The sequence below is a fragment of the Benincasa hispida genome, chromosome 2 (genome assembly GCF_027475165.1).
Source record: "Benincasa hispida cultivar pf3 chromosome 2, pf3_genome.v1.1, whole genome shotgun sequence".
NCBI classification, from domain to species: Eukaryota; Viridiplantae; Streptophyta; class Magnoliopsida; order Cucurbitales; family Cucurbitaceae; genus Benincasa; species Benincasa hispida.
The window spans coordinates 43,310,592-43,328,017 of record NC_143479.1 but is presented as its reverse complement, the minus strand read 5'-3'; the positions used below and the strand labels follow the sequence as shown (position 1 = coordinate 43,328,017).

The 17,426-nt window shown below is 30.9% G+C and overlaps 2 protein-coding genes across 2 annotated transcripts; both read right to left on the bottom strand.

Annotated features, from left to right (window-relative positions):
- Positions 1-5,061: 5,061 nt before the first annotated feature.
- LOC120072067 (uncharacterized) lies at positions 5,062-7,132 on the bottom strand. The gene has a single exon (XM_090310692.1). It carries the CDS (start codon positions 7,032-7,034, stop codon positions 5,085-5,087), a length of 1,950 nt encoding a protein of 649 aa, XP_090166818.1. The 5' UTR covers positions 7,035-7,132; the 3' UTR covers positions 5,062-5,084.
- Positions 7,133-13,965: 6,833 nt separating this feature from the next.
- LOC150037916 (uncharacterized) lies at positions 13,966-16,275 on the bottom strand. The gene has a single exon (XM_090311168.1). It carries the CDS (start codon positions 16,052-16,054, stop codon positions 14,105-14,107), a length of 1,950 nt encoding a protein of 649 aa, XP_090167294.1. The 5' UTR covers positions 16,055-16,275; the 3' UTR covers positions 13,966-14,104.
- Positions 16,276-17,426: the final 1,151 nt, after the last annotated feature.

Below are 17,426 nucleotides of genomic sequence, written 5' to 3'. Positions count from 1 at the left end.
TCGTCATTATATTGATCTTCAAATTCTCTCCGTGGTGGAGTAAGCACAATTGACCATCTAACGTCACTTGGGCCCTCAACATAGAACACTTTCCTTCCTTGGGTTGCTAGTATAAAAGAATCAAACTTGTGACCTGTTCTATTTAAATCAACTAATACAAAACCAAGGTCATCCATTTTCATACCACTATTGTTCTCAACTCAATCACATTTAAACACTGCAATTTTGAACTTATTATAATTAAGTTCCCATATGTCTTGTATTACTCCATAAAAAGACATATCTCCAGTGATAAGATTTTTAGCTTTTGAACTGAACACTTGCATTGTTTTTACCACTAAACTAACTCCATTATTTTGTACACTTCGATCCTTATCATAAGACTTTGTGTGATAGCGAAATCCATTAATGACATAACTATTGTATCTAATCACAAAAGGATGAGGGCCATGAGCAATCCACCTCAAGTTATATGAAACTTCAACATTTCCCATCGAAATTTCAGTTGCCACCTACCATGAATTTTACCTCAACGTAATTAATGGTTGTTTTTTGTATAGAAAAGTATATGTAGAATAGTTTTATTTAACTTTTTTCCTCTTCTCGTAAGCATATTTCAATTAACGGTATGGATGATTGGGTGCTAGAAATTTATGATGTCCAATGTATGCCATTTTCTTCCCATATTTCAATCTTATAGAAGACGTATTATCTCCACAAATTGGACATGCTTTATACCCTTTCACACTACATCCACTAAGATTTTCGTATGCAGGAAAATCATTGATTATCTGTAACAAAATTGCCTTTAAATTGAATAGTTCTTCTTGATAAGCATCATAACATTCAACACCACTTTCCCACAAGAGTTTTAAATCTTCAATTAGTGATGCTAAGTACATGTCGATTCATCCGCTGGTTTCTTTGGACTCGATATCAACATTTGTAGCATCATGAACTTCCTTTTCATGCACAACCATGGGGGAAGATTATAAATAACTATCACTACGGGTCAATAACTATATTTAGAACTCATTTCACCATGTGGGTTTATTCCATCAGCTGAAAATGCTAAACGAGGATTCCTAGGTTCAAAACCAAAGTATGACCACATAAAATCTACTAACTTCCAAGTCGGAGAGTCTGCAGGATATCGTAATGTACCATCTACTTGTCGCTCATTAGCAAGCCAAATCAAATTTTTAGCACAGTCAATACTTCTAAACAACCTTTTAAATCGTGGAATTGGTAGAAAATATCATACAACTTTTGCAGGAATTTGTTTTTTCCCTTAGTTTGTATTTTTAGCATACTTCCATCTTGATTCACCATGTTCAGGATATTCAATTGCATTAGGATATTCTTTTCTATACAAACGACAATTGTTAGGGCATGCATGAGTCTTTTCATAATTCATTTCCAGTGCACATAATGTTTTCTTTGCATCATACATTTTATGCTGGGAGCTCAATGGGAGTAGGCAACATTTCCTTTAAAGTTTTGAGTAGTTCTAAAAAACTAATATCACTCAATCCATATCTAACTTTTAAATTATACAACTTGACTAATATAGATAACTTGGTGAACTTTTTGCATCTTTCGTATAATGGTTTTTCAACATCATTAAGTATTTTCTCAAATTTATTTAGGTCTTTTTAATATTCCTCATGAGCAACTTCAATAATTTCTTTTATACTTCCAACATCATTATCTTCATACATGTAGGTGTCAAACTTGTAAGATTCCTCACGTAAAGATGAGGTAGGTAGTTGTTCACCATGCTAAAACCAAATCTTATAACTTTAATCAATTCCATTAACGTATAAATGATCTCTAATACCATTGCGACTTTACTCTTCACCGAATACCCACATTTCAAACAAGGACAACGAATAGAGGCATTATTTGTATTAGAAAATCCAAAATTGATGAAGTTTTTTTGCACCCAATTCATAATGTTTGGATAATCTACTTATGTGCATCCATGATTTATCCATAATTGTAAATCCAGTAAGAAAAGATGACCACTAATGGTTAACTTTCGATAAAATTATATCTTTTATATTAAAAAAAATGGCACTTTCAAATGACACTTGCTAATTAATTTCCACAAATAAAGTGTGGGTAACAAATTAGGTGACAACTTTGACCAAAGTCATGTCCTAGGTGATGACTAGCAAAGATAGTGAGATTTGTTTACCAAATCACATAGAAGTTAGAGATGTTTAAAGAGATTGGTCACTTACTAATTAATTTTCAATGCAAGCATTTACATAAGTATCTCTAGGTCAAACATTCTATCAAATTTTTAGCTTTTAGTGGGTCCTCAACATAGTATATGCATAACTCTAGTTAGGGGTGAATCTACAATGTAAAATTCATAAAACCAATCAATTCTATCTTTTAAGAACTAAACATATTTTAGGACCAAGCAAACATTCTAGTAAAATTTAGAGCAGAATAACGCCAAAAAAATATAAATAAAAGATCAAATAAGAGCAAAGAAACATTTTAGGACCAAATTGTGATTCACATTTGAGCAAGAACAACACCAAAAATCTCCAAATAATACCAGACCAACAAAGTAAACAAAGACCAACAGTAGAAGAGAAACAGAGAAAACCACCAAGAAAATAGAGACAACCATCAGCTAGAGAGAGTACCATCCATTACAAAGAATTGAAAACCTAAACTACAAATGGAATACCATCCATTTTACGAAGAAGAAAGCAAGTGAAATCGAAATGTGTGAAATGAACCTATAGAGGCATGCCAGTACTGTTATCGATGCATCAGCGTGGAACCACCGATGGCAGTGTGAAGGAACCGATTGTATAGCAAACGCTAACTTTTGAGAAAAACTTCGAAGACGATGGGAAGATGAAGAACTGAGTGCGCGAGCGTGTGTACACTCTTTCGATTGATTTTCTTTCCATAAACAAGGGAAGCCAAAATCACGTGCGAGGATTTTTCAGTTTCTAAGAAAGTTAGTTATACTTGACGTTTTAAAAATGACAAGAAAACAAACTTAAACTTGATGTTTTTAAAATCTCAAGTACTTAATCAGTGTGAAAAAATCCAAAAAATTTTGCCATCCTCCGCCTTCTTTCATTATTTTTGAACTTTTTACATATTAATTGATATTTTTTTCATAAAAACATCGAGTACTTTCTAAATTTCAAGTCCCAAGTAATGTTTTTTGTAGTAGTGAGAAATTGAGAAAAATAGTTTTTTCAGTTTCTTGGTTCGGAACCTAGTTTTCTTAATTCTTTCTTTTTTTCAATTAATTAATTTTTAATTAAAAATTAAAAATAAGCAATACAAAAAATTAGCAATGAAAAAAATTGAAGTAGAAAATCAAAATTAACAAAGAGAAAAGGAAGAAAAAAGTAAAAAGTAAAAGTAAGCAATAAAAAAAAATGAAGTCAAATGAAAAAAAATGAATGGAGAGCACACGACAGGAGAGGAGAAGAAATGGGGAGAAAAAGAATGAAGAACACGAGGGAATGAGAAGAAAAAGGAAAAAAAGAAAGAAAGAAAAGAAAGAGAAATAGAGAAGGACAAACTTGGAAATTAAAAAAAATTAAAAGGCGACTGATCAACTTTTGCCATATATATAACTATTTTTAAATGGTGCTATATTGGTAAATATTTTTCATTAATTTGCTGTCTATTATAATTTTCTTTTGAAATTAATAGCACAATTATCCTCTCAAAGATAGGGCAGCAAGGAAAACGTTTTTCTTGGGCACCAATAAAGAGGAAGGTTCTATATAGGACATAGCATTATTGGCAGACTGACAGAAGTTCAAAGAAATTTCAGGTAAGAAATAATAATAATAATAATAATAATATAAAAAAGAGAGGTTCTAAGAAATTTCCCTCATGAAATTAATATGGGGGAGGTGGAAGCTTTAAATGTATTGACAGAAATTTCTTTAATACTCGATAACACTATATTAACTTACGTCTAGGAATAGCTTATTAATCAAATTTCTTAGAACCTCTATTCTTCTTCTCTCCTCTTATTCATATTTTCTTACCTGAGGTGGCTAACGTGGTCGTTTAACGAATAGCTATAGCCCACGATCCTTCTTCAAAACTAGTGTCAATACTCATACATCTCATTAGGTTATATTTAAGACAACCACTTAGACGGTACAAAAATATGTTCAACTCAGGTAGCACCTAAGTTTTTCTCTAAACTAAATCTCTCTCTCACACACATATATAACATCACTTTATACAAATGTGAAGAACTTGACAAAATGATTTAAAGTCATTTTTTCACCAACTAAATGTGAATCCACCAAAAACATAGTTATCTCAATTCCAAATTATATATATTTTTCCCTTTAAAACTAGCAAATTAATATTAGAGAAATTTTTATAGATGGGAAAAATGTCAAACTATTTATAGAAATAGCAAAAAAGAAAAAATATTGATAGATGCTGATAGTGATAAACTTATATCAGTTTCCTTCACTGATAGACGCTAAGTCTATCACAACTATAATTAAATTTTGCTATTCGTGTAAATATTTTCTCCTATTTTTCTATTTTAGAAAATCTTCCTTAATATTAATAAACCTACAAAGATAAACATATTACTTTTTATATTCGTGTAATTTCCAATCTGCTAAATTAAAGAGGGAAATAAAAAGGGGAGAATTCAAAAGGGTAATTGCAATTGGTAGCATTTTTAGGAATAATAACCAAGTATATAACATCATTTTAAAAAAATACAAATATAGACAAGTCTATCAGCGATAAACTTGGAGTCTATCAATGATAGACTTCTATCGTTGATAGACTCTTACAAGTCATATGGTCTATCACTGATAGACTATTTAAATTTGGCCATATTTGCATTTTTTTTACATTATGTTATATCTGCTAATACTTTGGATCTAATGTCTATATTTGCAACTCTCTCAATTCAAAAAGTAGAATAGAAATTTGCATAATAAAATACAAACTCAACAATCCATTATTAATTTTAAAAAACAAATCCAATAGTTCGAATAAAAATCTAATCTATAAATTTGCTAACTCACAATATAAATTAATTAGGGAATTTGAATTTAGAGCGAGACAATATTGAATATAACATCAAACATTTGTTCCAACACATAATCAGGTAGGATTTCATGGTCTAGAAGGGGTTGATCTTCTTCCATAGTGAATACGTTGGATGGTTTGACGTATCCAAGGTGATGCATCAAAATCCATACACGAGTTAGCAAATTCCCTCCTTGTGTAAGATGTTTAGCATGATCATACCATTCACATTCACATGAAATACGTCCAAGCAACTCCATCCACACATTCCCTATTATCTCCCATTTCTTTGACTCTTCTATCTCTTCAAGCTGCCTTGCAAGCCTACAACCGTCTAACAACATTGACTTATTATTCCTTTGCTCTTTCTCAACATTATTAACCTCAATCTTCAACTCCATATTCTTCAACATACTACTCTTCCTACCTAATTTCTTGTCTTGCAATAATTCAAGGACATGTTCACTTGTGACCTTAGCCCTTTTTTGACTCATTCCACTTGGAAATAAGGATGGGCGATACATTAAAAAGTATGCCAAAAAATTAGACAGAAATACGCTATCTTCGGGTGAAATACAAGATTTTGGTGCTTCCCTTTGTTCAATTTTTGAAGAATGATAACAAATATCGGTTGCGATGTGCCAGAGGAGGATGGTTTCATCCAAATCTAATTTTAGGGTCCAACTGATTTCATTATAACTACAACAATCTTGCTTAATTACCAACTTTTGCTTTAGTTGTTGGAAGATTTGTGATTCAAGGTTATTAGAGATGGGACGTTGTACTGAAAACGCTGCCATAGTGTTGATGGAGAGGCTGTTGAAGAACTTGGAATAACAGGTGTTGTTTCTCTGTTCCAAACAATGAGATATAAGATTGTACTGAAAAACAAAATTGGAGCATCTTCTTTTCTTAACGGACCATCCACAAAGAGAGATGAGTTTAAAAGCAAGACGAGACAGAGTATGAGAAGGCCGGGAGTGGGTGGTCAACCAGATTACATTCCAATCAGAGAATAGAAACAAAAAAAGGGAGTACATTTCAAGACCCAAAGCTCCAAAGAAGAGGAGATATATTAGACGCACATAGGCTAAAGGATATTCCTGCTTATCAATCATACAATAGGTGACAAGGGCAATGACAAGAGAAGAAAAGGTAATGAGGTGAAAAAGACGACCACGACGAGAATGGTTGATGGAGGCTTTTGTGTAAAAGAAATCATACATAAACCCAAGCTCAAGCTCAATGATTTTGAAAGAAAATTTAGAGTTAAATTCGTCATAATAGGAAAGGCAGTTTTGATGACGATCAAAAGAGGTCGGACCTAAACCTACAAACAATCGTTTGTCTTTGTTGAAAAAGTGGTAAGCAGTGTGTAGCATTTGAACATCTTTCACCTCCTCATGATCATGGGTAATGATTGTAGAAGGAGTTGAAACGGCAAAAAAATCTCGCAAACGTTCGGCCGAAGCAGTTCTCAAAGCCCATATCTTCTCACCATACTTGATTATCCCAGCAACAAAAATAGGAATTGCTACATAATTCAAAGAAGTGGGTTGAAGAGCTAGCAAGAAGATGTAAAACGAAGCAAGAAGTTGAACGAGCATTGCAAGAAGAGTTCTGAGCCATAGTTCTTTGTCTTCCATTGAGTAAGCAGTGATCGTGTCGGAGCCGCCTAAATGAAGTAGTAAAAATGGAGCTAACAAGGCTCTAATGATGTATGTGGGGTCTGTAAATTCGTCGTAACAACCACTACCATATTTTTCGACGAGTATGCCGAATGAAAAACTGGTTATCCAATCAGCAAAAGAGTATGCAAATAAGAGAAACAAGCGAAGGAATTGGTTTGAAGTGCGTTTTCTCATCAACCCCATTGGAAGTAGAGCTAGCTGCATACATAAACTTAGAAGTAGAGAAATTGAAGGTTCCCAATGGTATAACATAACCCAAAAACTAGATGGAAAGATATCCATTAGAGAAGAAGATGAAGATGAAGATGAAGATGAAGATGAAGATGATGTAATATGTACTTGATTTCGAGGGGAAATTAAATTGTATATAAACAAGGATGTCACTTTGTGTTCTTGTTTTATAGTTGCTTCTTTTTAGTAACGCGTCCTAGAAATGTCTAAGTCCTTAGTACTTGGACAACCATCTTCTTGGAGACCACACACACAACCCATTATGTACCGCATGTTTTTCCTTTTTTTTTTTTTTTTTTACCTTAAATGATTCAATTGATAACATTTTTTTCTTTTATGACAATATCAATATATATTTCTTTTTCTTTTATCATCCTATATATTTCTTTTTCTTTTATCATCCACACAACAATTTTATATTTATTATAAATATTATAAAAAAGATGTCAAATCTCAAATGCTTAGTGTCCTAAAAGTCAGGTATCGTTTTTCATGTTGTTCATGTGCCTTATAGTAATTCATACGTGGTGTCTATGTAAGACCACATCATACTTGCCAAATTACCTATAAATAGTGGTATTTGGTGGTTTTAAATTATATACACATAGGTTAAAATAAAAAGAAAATTTCATATATTTTCTGTTTCCATTATTCATATTTACAATTTTAGTTATTTTATAAGTTTACTTATTTTATTTTATTATTTTTATTTTATATTATATTTTATTCATATCCGTATTCTCGTTGTGCTTCTCAATTTTACAATAATTTTTAATTAATTAATGAAAATTTGAGAGTTTATGGGTACGGAAAAAACATAAGAGAATTTGCAAATTTTATAATAGTTTTCTAAAATTATAAACAACCAAAAATAAAAACATGTATGTCTGATATAGTTTATTATTTGTATATAAATTAGTTGATATACTTTATTTAAATAATATCATTTATACAACTGATATGTCAGGATTTTAATTGTGTTATGATTAGCATTGTTTGTTTGATTTGAATATTATTGTTGTTTGTGTTTCATTTTGATTTAGAGTTACTTCCATTCATTCTTTTGATATTGATAACATGATATATGTTCTGGCATTAGTTGTGTTATATTTTTAAAATTGATTTTGATGGTATATCAAATGCATTAATTTTATTAAATGTATAGCAGATATTTCATATTCAGTTCGTCGATTGATTGATCTACTTAATTTAGAAGAAAAAAAATATAAATTAGATTGTTGATATACCAAATATGAAGTATATCATTCAAAATGACACTTAAAGTTTAACATCGATATTTCAATGGTATATTAATAATAATTCAAATAGAATTTAAAGTAGATCATTATTATATCAATAGTATATCATAATTCGTTCAAAATGCTAGTGATATACATGTTGATATACCAATCAGGATAAATAGATAATAATAAAAATCGAAAATCAACTTTAATATTTTTATGCTTTATTTGCAAAACTTGAAAAACTATTGCTAAATTTTGTAACTTAAGGATCTTTTTTGTTATTTTTGCAAGTGCTCATGAAAATGATAAGGAAAAATATGTTTCATAACATAAAATAATTTTGTTTTTATTGAAACTTTTAAACAAGTTAAAATTTTTATTATTTATATTCCATTCATATCACGGATATTTTGATTATAAAATTGCGGTTAGCTTTATGTTATATATATACACACACATATGGAACAATTTTATCTTGAAAAAAAATCATAAAACAAAAAAAAAAATATCAGAACGACAGGGGAACCAGATAACACTATCTTCCGGATCAACCTCAACCTTAATCAGATGAACCTGCATGGACAGGTCATCCAACTCCCTAGAATTGGAAGGTCAATTCCAAGTTCCATCAAAGAAAATAAAATTCTAAATTTGATTATCTGTATTATTTAATGAAAGTTACTTATAGGTGATTTGTCACCACTAGTTTGAAGAGAGGCTAAGCAATCATTGAATGCAAATAGGTCACCTTTATGACAAATAATGGAACTTACTTTTGTGTGAACAATGCGCTTTCCTTTATTAAAAATAGTGGAATAGACTTTTTTTCTCCTTCTTTGTTTCCCTAACGTGTTGCTAAGAAGGGAAAAAAAGAGATACTATGTGTAATGCGGGATTGAGAGAAATATCTTAATCTAGAATATTATAATCTTCATTGTGGAGTCCAATATGGAAAATACGAGAAAACGTAATTAATTAGACCTACTTTTTATACTATCATTGATTCATTACATTTTTACATGTGGTAGAAAGAAAAAGAAAAAAAAATGGAAGCTGCACTTATAGCTAAACAACTTATAAAAATCGAGTCCTTATCTCCCAATTTTTACGTTTTCAAAAATGAGAAAAAATAAATAATAAAGGTAATTGTTTTAAATAGTAGAACTACTGAAAATTTTTTCAAGTATACAAAATATCACTGTCTATCAGTGATAGACCGTGATAGACTTTTATGGCTCAGTAATAGAAGTCTATCGCAGTCTATCATTGATAGACAATGACATTTTACCATGAACAAAAAAAAACCATCTTTTTGTGCTTTTTTTCTCATATTCATTGCTAACTTTGGTGTCTTTTCAAGCTTCTTTTGGAGCTTTGGCATGCACGCTTGTTTTTCTGTCCCCACTAGGCCACTTCGAGCAAATTTCCTTAGATGCAAATCCTTATCATTAAGGTCTTCCTATTTCTATATATGTGTTTACATTTTACCTTCAATTTCTTCCTTTATCCATTCTTAACCATCCTTACTAGTTTTTCCCTTCACACTTTTCACCTTTATTTCACTACATACATTAATACATGAAATATCAATAAAACGATACCACTATATTTTAGTTCGAATAATGACTAATTGACATCTTATGTTTTTTACTATTGATATACCTAAAATATCATAAAAAATAAAATGTTTGTTATACTATAACTAATATACTTGAAATATATAGATATAAAATGAAACATACATAATCTATTTCAAAATAAATTACCGATTGTTGTTTAATTTACTATTGAATGTACTTGAAATATCAATCAAATGATACACTATTTATTTCAAATAATGACTGGTTTATATCGCATTCACTGTTGATATATTCGAAACATCATTAAAAGAGAATATTGATTGTTATGTGATATATTGCTGATATATTTTAAATATCCATAAAATTATTCAGTCAGTTTTACTCCAGATATTGCTGATATATTTTGCTTCAAGTTATTACTGATTGATGTCCGATATTTCAAAAATTCATAAAATGATAAACTTGCATTTTACATATTAATATACGTCCTATGAAATAGGTACAAAATATCAAGTATATCTATACTATAAAAAAAAATTCAAAAACAATGGGTTCAAGTGCCATTGTATTTTCAATAGAATATTCCATGGCCATGGGGTGACAAACAAGAGGTGTGCTTTGAAATTGTTGGATTCCCATAAACCCTAATTTGGGTAGTGTGTGTATGTTTTGGAAGTAGTGAGAATATAATATTGCAAGGAATAAGGCGGTTGAGGAGAAACGCTTGCAAATGCAACATTGTTTTATGTTTGTTAAAAGGATAAAATTGAAATAAAAGATTTTGCCATATCCACAAATAGCAAAATTTCAAAGATACAATTGCAATTTCTCTAAGAAAAAAACTTGGGTGCTCCCTTGAATGTACCTATCTTAGTACATCCCAAGTATAGTCCAATAAAATACTGCCACGTGATAGTTTTATCACTATAACAATTTTGGGCTTCAATGTCGGTTGAAAATAGTTTTATCGGATGTATAATGTCGGTTAAAAAAATGGATCTTTAATGTTGGTTTTAAACCGACATTGAGGATGGCCTACAATGTCGGTTTAAAACCGACATTAAAGGCCTCCCATTATTTTTTTTTTATTTTATCAAAATTTTCATTTACCTCTCGCGCGCGCTTGTGATACATTTCTCTCAACTCTCGCACCACTCTCTCACTTTACCAAAACTCAAACCCTCAGCTAGTCTCACCTACCCAAACAAACTCTCTCCTCTCTCACTAGCTGCTGGTCGGCCATTTGCCTTCAGATGGGGGTGTCGTCATCGTTGTTGTCAAGTGTCCAACAGTTAACGATGAGCTTGACGTTGTTCGGTCTCAGGTGGGGTATCGTTGGTTGTCCGGAGCTGGTTGTGTGGGTTGTGTGTCCGAAAGTTGCATTGGTTTTCCGGCTGGTTTCAGGTGGGGTACTATTATACGTGGGTTCGCTCTCCGACGGGTTTCTTTCGGTAGGTGTTCGACAGGTTTCGAGTGGAGTTGCGTTGGTTGTCTGACGGGTTTCTTTCGGTGGGTTAGGTGTTCTCCGATGGGTTGGGTTTCTTTCGGTGGATTTTCCAGTGGGTTTTATGGGATTTGTCCAGTGGGTTTCTTTCGGTGGTTCCGGTCGTAGAGATAGATCACCAGCGTCGTGGTCAGCTCACCGTTTGTCAGATCTGCCGTCTTAATTGTATTCGCAAAGGTCCGGTGCTTGCCGACATTCCAATCTTCGAGTTCCGGTTCATATCTTTTCAAGTTTGTGGGCTGTTTAGTTGTTTTGCTTGGAAACGTATAATTTTATTTTCATATGAAGAACATATTTTGTTATTTAATTCATTTTATTTTTATTTTAATGATCTTTTCAAGTTTGTGGGCTGTTCGCAAAGATCTTTTCAATTTAGTGATTTAAAGTTATTTAATTCATTTTATTTTTATTTTAATGATTAAGCTTATTGAAATTTAGAAATGTTGGAATTAAATTAGTTGAAGTAGTCTTGAAATTTTTTTATTATTGATTGGTGTGGTTCAAGTGTTACTTAGGAGTTATTTGAAATGCTTTTGGTTATGTTTGAGAGAAAAGGCGGTGAAGAAAACCAAATACAATGGTGTTGTGTACTGGAGAGCTTGTTAATGTATTTGGAGAATAAGGAAACATAAGGTGCATAAATAAATATAAGATAAAAACAAAAGTGACAATATTTAAGGGGCTAAATTAATGTTATGTTTTGTTCCAATGATTAAGCTTCTTTAAATTGGTTGATGTTGCATAATTTACAATCTTATTTTACAATCATAATTTTTTACTTTTAAATTTTTCCTTGTTATTGTTTTTCTTTTTTGTAGATTAAGTTGCATATTTTACAATCATGAATATGTCATAGATGAAAATGAATAGTTTTTAAGAAAGTTAGTTATACTTGACGTTTTAAAAATGATAAGAAAACAAACTTAAACTTGATGTTTTTAAACTCTCAAGTACTTAATCAGTGTGAAAAAATCCGAAAAATTATACCATCCTCCGCCTTCTTTCATTATTTTTTACCTTTTTACATATTACTTGACATTTTTTTCCATAAAAACGTTGAGTACTTCTAAATTTCAAGTGCCAAGTAATGTTGTTTTTGTAGCAGTGAGAAATTGAGAAAAATAGTTTTTTCAATCCCTTAGTTCGGAACCTAGCTTTCTCAATTCTTTCTTTTTTCAATTAATTAATTTGTAATTAAAAAATAAAAGTAAGCAATAAAAAAATTAGTAATGAAAAAAATCGAAGTAGAAAATCAAAATTAACAACGAGAAAAGAAAGAAAAAATTAAAAAGTAAAAGTAAACAATAAAAAACAAAAAAAATTAAGCCAAATGAAAAAAAAAATGAAGGGAGAGCATACAACAGGAGAGGACAAGAAATGGAGAAAAAAAGAATGAAGAACATGAGGGAATGAGAAGAAAAAGGAAAAAAAAAAAGAAAGAAAGAAAAGAAGAGGAATAGAGAAGGACAAACTTGGAAATTAAAAAAATTTAAAAGGCGACTGATCCACTTTTGTGTAATTATTTTTAAAGTGTGCTATATTGGGAGATATTTTGCATTAATCTGCTACCTATTATAATTTTCTTTAGAAATTAATAGCACAATTTATTCTCCTCAGAAGATTGGGCAGCAAGGAAAACGTTTTTCTTAGGCACCAATAAAGACGAGGGTTCTATAGGACATAGCATTATTGGCAGACTGACAGAAGTTCAAAGAAATTTCAGGTAAGAAATAATAATATAAAAAACATGGGTTCTAAGAAATTTCCCTCATGAAACTTCTTCGAAACTACTGTCAATACTCATACACCCCATTAGGTTATGTTTAAGACAACTACTTAGACGATACAAAGATATGTGCAATTCAGGTAGCATCTAAGTTTTTCTCTAAACTAAATCTCTCTCACACACATATATATATATATATATAACATCACTTTATACAAATGTGAAGAACTTGACCAAATGAGTTAAAGTAATTTTTTCACCAATTAAATGTGAATCCACAAAAAAAAAAGTTATCTCAATTCCAAATTGTATATATTTTTAGCTTTAAAACTAGTAAATTAATATTAGAGAAATTTTTATAGATAGGAAAAATGCCAAACTTTGTATAGAAATAGCAAAAAAGAAAAAAATATTGATAGATACTCATAGTGATAGACTTGTATCGGTTTCTTTCACTAATAAATGCGGAGTCTATCACAACTATAATTAAATTTTTCTATTTATGTAAATAGTTTCTCATACTTTTTTATTTTAGAAAATTTCCCTTAATATTAATAATCCTACAAGGATAAACAAATTACTTTTTATATTCGTATAATTTCCGATCTGCTAGATTAAAGAGGAAAATGAAAAGAGTAGAATTCAAAAGGGTAATTGTAATTGGTAGCATTTTTAGGAATAATAATCAAGTATATAATATCATTTAAAAAAAATTGCAAATATAGACAAGTCTATCGGCGATAAACTTCTATCGTTGATAGACTCTAACCAGTGATATAGTCTATCAGTGATAGACTCCTACCAATAATATGGTCTATCACTGATAGACTATTTAAATTTGGCCATATTTACAATTTCTTTTACATTATGTTATATCTGTTAATACTTTGGGTCTAATGTCTATATTTGCAACTCTCCCAATTCAAAAAGTAGAATAGAAATTTGCATAATAAAATACAAACTCAAAAATCCATTATTAATTTTAAAAAAAAAACCTAATGGTTCAAATAAAAATCAAATCTATCAATTTACTAACTCACAATGTAAATTGACTAAGGAATTTGAATTTAGAGCGAGACAATATTGAATATAACATCAAACATTTGTTCCAACACATAATCAGGTAGGATTTCATGGTCTAGAAGGGATTGATCTTCTTCTATAGTGAATACGTTGGATGGTTTGACGTATCCAAGGTGATGCATCAAAATCCATACACGAGTTAGCAAATTCCCTCCTTGTGTAAGATGTTTAGCATGATCATACCATTCACATTCACATGAAATACGTCCAAGCAACTCCATCCACACATTCCCTATTATCTCCCATTTCTTTGACTCTTCTATCTCTTCAAGCTGCCTTGCAAGCCTACAACCGTCTAACAACATTGACTTATTATTCCTTTGCTCTTTCTCAACATTATTAACCTCAATCTTCAACTCCATATTCTTCAACATACTACTCTTCCTACCTAATTTCTTGTCTTGCAATATTTCAAGGACATGTTCACTTGTGGCCTTAGTCCTTTCTTGACTCATTCCACTTGGAAATAAGGATGGACGATACATTAAAAAGTATGCCAAAAAATTAGACAGAAATATGCTATCTTCGGATGAAATACAAGATTTTGGTGCTTCCCTTTGTTCAATTTTCGAAGAATGATAACAAATATCGGTCGCGATGTGCCAGAGGAGGATGGTTTCATCCAAATCTAATTTTAGGCTCCAGTCGATTTCATTATAACTACAACAATCTTCCTTACTTACCAACTTTTGCTTTAGTTGTTGGAAGATTTGTGATTCAAGGTTATTAGAGATGGGACGTTGTACTGAAAACGCTGCCATAGTTTTGGTGGATAGGCTGTTGAAGAACTTAGAATAATAGGGGTTGTTTCTCTGTTCCAAACAATGAGATATAAGATTGTACTGAAAAAAAAATTTGGAGCATCTTCTTTTCTTGACGGACCATCCACAAAGAGAGATGAGTTTAAAAGCAAGACGAGGCAGGGTATGAGAAGGTCGGGATTGGGTGGTCAACCAGATTACATTCCAATCAGAGAATAGAAACAAAAAAAGGGAGTACATTTCAAGACCCAAAGCTCCAAAGAAGAGGAGATATATTAGACGCACATAGGCTAAAGGATATTTCTGCTTATCAATCATACAATAGGTGACAAAGGCAATGACAAGAGAAGAAAAGGTAATGAGGCGAAAAAGATGACCACGACGAGAATGGTTGATGGAGGATTTTGTGTAAAAGAAATCATACATAAACCCAAGCTCAAGCTCAATGATTTTGAAAGCGAATTTAGAGTTAAATTCATCATAATAGGAAAGGCGGTTTTGATGACGATCAAAAGAGGTCGGACCTAAACCTACAAACAGCCGTTTGTCTTTGTTGAAAAAGTGGTAAGCAGTGTGTAGCATTTGAACATCTTTCATCTCCTCTTGATCATGGGTAATGATTGTAGAAGGAGTTGAAACAGCAAGAAAATCTCGCAAACGTTCGGCTGAAGCAGTTCTCAAAGCCCATATCATCTCACCATACTTGATTATCCCAGCAACAAAAATAGGAATTGCTACATAGTTCAAAGAAGTGGGTTGTAGAGCTAGCAAGAAGACGTAAAACGAAGCAAGAAGTTGAGCAAGCATTGAAAGAAGAGTTCTGAGCCATAGTTCATTGTCTTCCATTGAGTAAGCAGTGATCGTGTCGGAGCCGCCTAAATGAAGTAGTAAAAATGGAGCTAACAAGGCTCTAATGATGTATGTGGGGTCTGTAAATTCGTCGTAACAGCCACTACCGTATTTTTCGACGAGTATGCCGAATGAAAAACTGGTTATCCAATCAGCAAAAGAGTATGCAATTAAGAGAAACAAGCGTAGGAATTGGTTTGAAGTGCGTTTTCTCATCAACCCCATTGGAAGTAGAGCTAGTTGCATACATAAACTTAAAAGTAGAGAAATCGAAGGTTCCCATTTGTATAAAATATCCCAAAAACTAGATGGAAAGATATCCATCGGAGAAGAAGATGGAGAAGAAGATGAAGATGATGTAATGTAATATGTACTTAATTTAGAGGGGAAGTGAAATTGTATATAAACAAGGATGTCTCTTTGTGTTCTTGTTTTATAGTTGCTTCTTTTCAGTAACGCCTACTATAAATGTCCATGTCCTTAGCACTTGGACAACCATCTTCTTGGAGACTACCACATACCCAACCCATTATGTACCACATGTTTTTCCTTTTCCTTTTTCTTTTCTTTTTTTTAAAAAAATTATTCAATCGATAACATTTCTTTCTTTTATGACAAAATCAATATATATCTCTTTTTCTTTTATCATCCACACAATAATTTTATTTTTATTATAAATATTATAAAAAGGATGTCAAATGCTTAGTATCAAAAGCCATGTGTCGTGTGCCTTATAGTAATTCATGTGTGATATCTATGTAAGACCACATCCTACCTGTCAAATTGTCTATAAATAGTGGTATTTGATGGTTTAAAATTATATGCACGAGGGTGAGAATAAAAAGAAAATTTCATATATTTTCTGTTTCCATTATTCCTATTTCCATTTATAATTTTAGTTATTTTATAAATTTACTTATTTTATTTTATTATTTTATTATATTATAATTTATTCATATCCGTATTCTTGTTGTGCTCCTCAATTCTACAACAATTTTCAATTAATCAATGAAAATTTGAGAGTTTATGGATACTGAAAAAACATAAGAGAATTTGCAAATTTAATAATAGTTTTCTAAAATTATAAATAGCCAAAAATAAAAACATGTATGTCTGATATACTTTAATATTGGTATATAAATCAGTTGATATATCTCATTTAAATAATATCATTTATACAACTGATATGCCAGGACTTTAATTGTGTTATGTTGACATTGTTTGTTTGATTTGAATATTATGTTGTTTGTGTTTCATTATGATTTAGAGTTACTTCCATTCATTCTTTTGATATTGATAACATGATATATGTTCTGGCATTAGTTGTGTTATATTTTTAAAATTGATTTTGATGGTATATCAAATGCATTAATTTTATTAAATGTATAGCAAATATTTCATATTCCGTTCGTCGATTGATTGATCTACTTAATTTAGAAGAAAAAAATATATAAATTATATTGTTGATATACCAAATATGAAGTATATCATTCAGAATGACACTTAAAGTTTAACATCGATATTTTAATAGTATATTAATATTAATTCAAATAGAATTTAAAGTAGATCATTATTATATCAATAGTATATCATAATTTGTTCAAAATGCTAGTGATATACATGTTGATATACCAATCAAGATAAATAGATAATAATAAAAATCGAAAATCAACTTTAATGTTTTTTTTTGCTTTAT

Coding starts and splice junctions, on each gene's coding strand:
- LOC120072067 (XM_090310692.1), bottom strand. CDS start 7,034: ATGGATATCTTTCCATCTAGTTTTTGGGTTATGTTATACCATTGGGAA.
- LOC150037916 (XM_090311168.1), bottom strand. CDS start 16,054: ATGGATATCTTTCCATCTAGTTTTTGGGATATTTTATACAAATGGGAA.